General features: G+C 39.0%; 1 protein-coding gene across 2 annotated transcripts; it reads left to right on the top strand.

The window, feature by feature from the left end:
- The first annotated feature begins 208 nt into the window (after positions 1-208).
- LOC122308963 lies at positions 209-7,297 on the top strand. 2 transcript variants are annotated; one of them, XR_006242294.1, is made up of 3 exons: positions 209-557; positions 2,585-2,725; positions 6,847-7,297. XR_006242294.1 is itself a non-coding variant. In XM_043122250.1 (3 exons), exons 1-3 carry the CDS (start codon positions 400-402, stop codon positions 6,880-6,882), a joined length of 327 nt encoding a protein of 108 aa, XP_042978184.1. In that variant the 5' UTR covers positions 209-399; the 3' UTR covers positions 6,883-7,297. The 2 variants fall into 2 exon arrangements, 1 of the variants encoding a protein (XP_042978184.1); XM_043122250.1 differs by having other exon boundaries at positions 2,593-2,725.
- Positions 7,298-7,303: the final 6 nt, after the last annotated feature.

Here is a 7,303-nt window from a genome sequence, read left to right on the forward strand (position 1 = left end):
TTTTTTTTGTTTTATTAAGTGACATGAAATGTCATTTTATATTTTACGTGTAAGGAATGTTAGATATAGTCAAGAATTGTGTAAGTATATTTTAAAAAAAAATTAATTTTTTTTTTTATAAATTCATATTTATGTTTAGTTTTTTAAAAAGTACACCACTCTATAATTGTAAATATTATTTATTAAAAAATATAGAGTCCATCGGCAATGTTGAGTTAAACGACGTCGCAGATTTCGCCGTCTTCGTTGAACGTTCAACGCTCAACGATTCATCTGGGGTCGTCCTGTAGTGTTCATGGTTGTTCCTCTTCCGACGTCGCACTATTTGGCGTTTCATTGTATACTGATGCTAAATTGGAGCCCCCATTTGGACCCCCGGATTCCTATCAATTCGGCCCGATGTCAACCGGGCCCTGTTGTCAGTCTTTCTCCCTTCACCACCCCCCTCTCATTTATAGGGTTTGGGTTAATGCTTTAAAGCCTCCAAGGCCAACCGATGTCTCTCTCCATCGAAGCCTACGCCTCATTGGCTCTCTCTCTCTCGCTCTCCAACAACTGTGAGCTCTCTCTCTCTCTCAACAACAACAAAGAAAAAAACACATCTATTAGTGTGTAATTTAGATTGAGTTGGCTGCTTACATTGAAAAGTTAGAAAATGAAACGAAATTGGATAGAGACTCGAATTCTTTAATGGTTTTGTGGTGTTTTAGGACTCAATTGTTTGGGAGGAGGCGTTTTGGACCGAACACCAAAAATGATAAGTTTGGAGAGTTTGCAGTTTTATACCCATTTACTACCTTTTCTTCCTGAAAACAAAGAAAGGGCTAATTTTAACGGTTGTTCTGCTGTTGGTAGCTGAGATAACCAGAGGAAAAGGAAGGGAATTTGACTATGTATTCATGCTCTTCAGTTTTTTGCTTTTGGATGCATAAAAGGATGAATTTGATTGAAGCTAAGAGATGACGAATACCATTAGAAAGGACAAAATCTGAGTAACCTTAGAGCTTCCATTGGAAGTGTGAGAGGGGACAAATAAAAAAAAACTAAAACTTTACCGACCTTATACATATCTCAACGTTGATGTTCACAACTAACTAGAAAGTTTTGGTGTTTCTTTGGAATGGAATACAAATAACTCTTCAACTTGCTTAACTCAATCCCTTATCATCATTGTTTCTCTAGTTAAGTTCACTCCTGGAACCGAGATAAAAGGCTTTACTTCAAAAGACCAAAAGTCTTCATTCTATAACTTCCTGCTCTAAAATGTCAAATCTTCTCCATTTGATAGCCCAGAAAAAGAAGATGTATCTTCCCACCGACTATGAAATTGTTTTTTTGGTTTAAAAGCATGGCCAACCAATCTCATTGTTGATCTCAGCATCCTCACTTACGGAGACCACTTTTTATTCCACTCGTTACCCTTGGCTCTACAAGCTGTGATGTTAAGTCATGTTCTCTTTGCCCATCTTGGAACATGTTTCTCCTTGTCAAAGGCTCTGCAAATAAGTCTTTCTCCAATCATATCCGCTGCTCTGTGGAGATAATTACCTAAATTTCCATGAAAATGTCATCGATATACATGCCAATTGGAGCCTTCAGCAACACGCTTATTTCTAGTCCAATGAAAGCCTCTTGTTGATAAGTTCAGTCTTCCCTAGCTTACTTGGGGAGAAACAAACCCTGGTTTGTGAAGCTGAATTTTCTGATGTCTTACGTGTGACTACAAAGATGTAAAAAGCTCTGCTTTTGTTTTCTTTGATGCTGTGTTTGGAAGAGAGATTTTAAGGGGAAATTTTAATTCAACATTGGAAGTTTTGAACTGGTGATGTTGGTTTCTCTTAAAAAAAAAAAATCCTATCAAAATGTTGGTTTCCCTTGAATGGGTTAATAAGGGAGCTGTTTTGGAAATTCTGTGAAATTTTTAACTTCATATTTTAAACATTTTTAAATCATTAATTGTATCAATATTATCATTCTCATACCACCATAATTACGTAACACTAAAATCACCATTGTTGTTGCCACCTTGGTCGCCATTGCCACTGCCACTATCATTTTCACTACGGTTACTTCTGCTGCCACCACCATCACCACTACCAATACCATGACAATATACTGCCACCACTGTCAATACCACGACATTATGCCGCCGCTGCCGCCACTTGAGGTGATGGATTCTGGAAAAAAAAAAGTGATGGATCATTGGATTCTCAATCAGAATGAAAACTTACGATTTTTTTTTTTTTCAAAATTTTATCAAAACAGAAACTAAATTTTGTGGGCAAGTAACCCAAATTTTTGTTTTCTAAGAATAAACCTCCACATACCTTGCCTTGGCACTACCATTTTCCTCTGCTGAGGATGAGACTTTTATATAAAACACTTGAGAATTCAGATGTTCCAGCTCTGTAATTTTCATAAAAATTTTCAGCAGTCAAGTTGGTTATATTGTTGCTGGACTTGAAATGAATTGATTTGTCAGGCTATCTATTGCTTATTTATATAGTTTTATTCAATTTTAAGTTGAATTGTTAGTTTATTTTTCTTGGTCATTATTCTCAGCTAAATCATTATTGTCTCGTAGAACTGCAGACTTTCATGTTTTAGGCATGAAGAATCTTCATCTGCAATACCTGAGTCTGAGCTTGTAGAAGATAAATTTGTGAAGCCTGAACTCAATCAAAAAGATTATCTGAGGGAAGATTGGCTTTGGAGACTTAAAAAGGTTAAATCTTCAGTTTTATTTCTTTTTCTATATATGGTGAGCGTGATTGTTCACTTGTCATGTCATTATGTTTATTTTGATTTTTTTTTTTATTTGTAAACAAAATTTTATTGATAATAAGAATAGGCAATAGTCCAAGCACCGGACATAGACAAGTGTATCACCTATGCTTGATGATTTAGTGATACAAGAAATTCATGTAAGTTCATACCACTAAAATCTATTACAAAAGTCCAATGGAATAAAGTATTAAAAAATAAAGTTCTAAGCTCATCCATTGACCACTCACAATCTTCAAGCTTCTATCATCCCTCTCCCTCCAAATGCACCACCATAGTCATATCGGAACCATCTTCCAGATTGTTGCAATCTCTGAATTTCCCTGAATGCCTTTCCAAGAAGCTAGAAGATTGATCACACTTCTCGGCATCACCCAAGCTAGTCCCATTCTGGCAAAGATTTCATTCCATAGGGTCATGGCAATCTCACAATGAAGTAGTATAATCAATAGACTCACCACTCTTTTTGTACATATGACGCCAATCCATCAAAATTATTCGATGTTTCCTTAAGTTATCTTAGGTAAGGATCTTCCCTATGAAATATATTACCTTTAGAGGATTCTTAGGGCTCGTTTGGATGGTAAGAATATCCTAGAATATCTGTGAATAGTAGTAAAGTAGTTTGTGAATAGTAGTAAAATAGTAGTGAGAATGTCTAAGAACAATTGTGTTTCCAAATTGGCCTTTAGTCTTCCATATACTCTTCCATGGAAATGGACTTGCATTATGGGTAGTAAGGATTGGTAAAATGAGCAAATGGTGAACTTGCCTTCTTAGTAGGATGCCAAGAAATCTTATCTTCAACTTTCCTTCTCGTTCGAATAGAATTCACAAGATTGTAGAACTCTGAGATGGTGTCAACTATCCAGTCTTAAGGATACCTGGAGACTGTAATATTCCATTGGAGAACGCCATTGGATAGGTTTATACAGTTCGCAATCAAGGCTCCTTGCATTCTTGTTATAACTTATACCAAAATTGAACACGTCTTACTGAGCAGGTGGGGTGGAGGCCTAAGCTAGAGGGGTTGACGTTCGAGTCCATTGGAGCTTTGGACTCCAACTGTATGGAGAGGCCGTTTGAAGAGGCAGAGGTGTTAGAAGTGGTAAGGAAAATGGCTAAAAACAAGGCTCCGGGTCCTGATGGGTTCTGTATGGGCTTTTTCCAAACTTGTTGGGAGATCCTAAGGGATGACCTAATGGGGGTGTTCCAGGAGTTTTATTCGTTTGGAAAGTTTGAGAAAAGTTTAAATGCCACTTTTATAGCCTTAATACCAAAAAGGGTGGAAGCGGAGGATGTATAGGAGTTTCGCCCCATTAGCCTAGTCAATGAGGTTTATAAGATTCTATCCAAGGTACTCGCTAACCGCCTTAGTCAGACAGTAGGAAAGATCATTTCAAAGCCTCAAAATGCTTTTGTAAAGGACAGACAAATTCTAGATGTAGTGCTCATCGCCAATGAATGCCTGGACAGTAGATTGAAAGCGTGTCATCCAGGGATTATATGTAAATTAGACATGGAGAAGGCGTATGATCATGTTAAATGGGATTTTCTGATTGACAGTTTGGGGAAGTGTGGTTTTGGGGTGAGATGGCGCTCTTGGATCCGATGGTGTATATCTACGGTGAAATTCTCAGTCCTAATAAACGGAAGCCCTGCTGGTTTTTTCAACAGCACTCGAGGCCTAAGACGGGGAGATCCGTGGTCCCCATTACTCTTTGTCATTGTAATGGAGGCTTTGAGTATAATGATCTCAGTCCTGGTTGCAAATGGGCATATGATTGGTTACTTGATTGGAACCCCAGGAGGGGGTTGTATTAACATTTCTCATTTGTTGTTTGCAGATGACACCCTAATTTTCTGTGAGGCGAATCAACTCCAAGTTAGAGTACTGAAGGCACTCCTACTTTGCTTTGAGGTAGCTTCAAGCTTGAAAGTGAATCTTGACAAATTAGAGATGGTGCCTATTGGTGGTGTTCAGCGTTTAAGACACTTGGCGAATACTCTGGGGTGTAAGATTGCTACACTCCCCATGACGTACCTAGGCCTTCCGTTGGGGGCCACCACGAGAGCAGTCGCACTATGGGATACTGTGATTGAGAGAGTAGAGCGATGTTTAGCAGGTTGGAAGAGAATGTACTTATCAAAAGGGGGTCGGATTACGCTTATAAAGAGTACTCTATCTAACCTTCCAACATATTATCTATCCCTGTTCCCTATTCCAGCAAGGGTGGCACTCCGTATTGAGAAACTACAACGGGACTTCTTGTGGGGTGGAATAGGAGAGGAGTTCAAGTTTCATCTAGTCAGGTGGGAATAGGTTTGTAAGCCCATCTCGAATGGGGGTTTGGGCATTAGAAAGCTGAAATTCTTAAATCAGGCGCTACTTGGTAAGTGGTTATGGAGATACCATAGAGGACCAGAAGCTCTCTGGAAGTTGGTGATTGAAAGTAAGTATGGGGAGTTATGGGGTGGTTGGTGTTCTAAGGAAGTACGAAGGGCACATGGTGTGGGATTGTGGAAACATATTAGACAGGGATTGGAGGTTTTCTCTCACTATACGAGGCTTCGTTTAGGAGAGAGAAACAGAATCAAATTCTAGTATGACACCTAGTGTGGTAATTGTGCGTTTAAGGATTTATTTCCGTCATTATTCTTGGTCGCAAGCGACAAAGAGAAATCAGTGGCGGAAGTCATGGTGGTTATGGGGGAGCAAATCCAGTGGAATACCAGTTTTAGCAGGACTGCTCAAGATTGGGAAATGGACACTTTTGAAGCCTTTTTCAGCCTCTTGTATTCAACTAAACCAAGTAACCAGCTTCTGGATTCGTTGTGGTGGGTACCATCGGGTAAAGGCTTGTTCTCGGTCCGTGCTTTCTACAAGGCCCTAACACAAGGGCAACCCTCTCAGTTTCCATGGAAAAAGCTTTGGAACCACAAGGCGCCTCTCAAAGCGGCTTTCTTTGTGTGGTCCGCTTCACTGGGCAAGATTCTCACAACGGATAATTTGAGAAAACGAAGGGTGATCATCGTAGATTGGTGTTGTATGTGCAGGAAGGGGGGAGAATGTTGACCATCTTTTATTACATTGTGAGGTAGCTCGAGGGTTATGGAACGAGGTTTTTTGTAGACTAGACTTGGGTTGGGTTATGCCGGAAGCAGTTGTGGCGGTTCTTGCTAGCTGGACAGGTCTGAGGGGTAACAACCAGATTAAGGCAATTTGGAATATGATCCCGATATGCATTATGTGGTGCGTGTGGCAAGAGCGCAATGAACGGACATTCGAGGATAAAGAGAGATCAATGGAGGAGCTGAAAGTCTTCTTTTTTAGAACTCTTTGTACTTGGGCTATTGCTGTTAGTTTTAATGGCCAAAATTTACATGAGTTTCTTATTTCTTTTGACCCTACATGGTGTAGGACATTCTTTGTACTGAACGTGGCATTTTGCCTATTCTTTTTTAATATACCTTCTTACTTTTCTCAAAAAAAAGTTATACCAAAATTTCTGAGTAAACTTCCTTCAGTGCCCTGTCGCCACACCATATGTCATGCTAGAATTTAATTCTTGACCCATCACCCACCTCAAAATGGGTATATCTAAAATATGTATCCCAACCTATTCTTATAAACTTCCAAAGGCCATCCCCATGTAACCCATTGACCTCATTTGAACACTAACCTCCCCATGCTCCACCATATTTTGATTCAAGTGGATTTGATTTTTTAATTCCTTTAACTGGTAATGTTTGGCCCCTACGTACCTTTGTACCTTCTAGTTATGGTTTCTGAACACTGTTCCATTAAAATAATCTAACCAAACTATATCTACTTTGGTCAGTGCATGATTATTATGGACCTATAGGCCATAGCCCCGTATTGAATTAGACGTGATCTTTTCTCAGTCTAGAACTATCACAAGCACATTCTAATGCGAACTTGAATTAAAGCTTGTTAATTTAGTTTAAAGAGGACGCAAAAGTGTTTTGCACTTACAAATGTTTATTGCCATCTGTTTTGCACAATTTCAGGATGGCTGAACAATTTTGTTTATATTTCAGGTTATAGATGCACTTTTGATGCAGGACCTTGGATAGTGCCATGGATGGCAAAGACCATAGTTTAGGTGAAGCAGTTTCCTTCTATGTTACTTGGATGTTTTGTGATGCTATGCAACTCTTATCTTTTAGTTTCATGTTTTTTTACTAGTTAATGTAGATATTCCTTTGTAAATGTTTATTTTTGAAGCCAATCCACTGACAACTCATGCTTGAATTTCATAGTTTCCACCAAGTCAATAAATCTTTGCTGCTTTCCTTCCCCCACTCTCTCCACCAATACCTCATGCTCGAATTACATAGATCCCACCAAGACTATAAAATCCCCACTTTCTCCACTGAAAACTCATGTTTGAATTTCATAATTCCCAACAAGACTATAAAATCTTTGCTCTTTTCCTTCCCCCCACTCTCTCTGTTTTCCCTTCCTTTTATAATTAGAGGGGCATCCATTAGATAT

Source organism: Carya illinoinensis, chromosome 5 (genome assembly GCF_018687715.1).
Source record: "Carya illinoinensis cultivar Pawnee chromosome 5, C.illinoinensisPawnee_v1, whole genome shotgun sequence".
Classification (NCBI taxonomy): domain Eukaryota; kingdom Viridiplantae; phylum Streptophyta; class Magnoliopsida; order Fagales; family Juglandaceae; genus Carya; species Carya illinoinensis.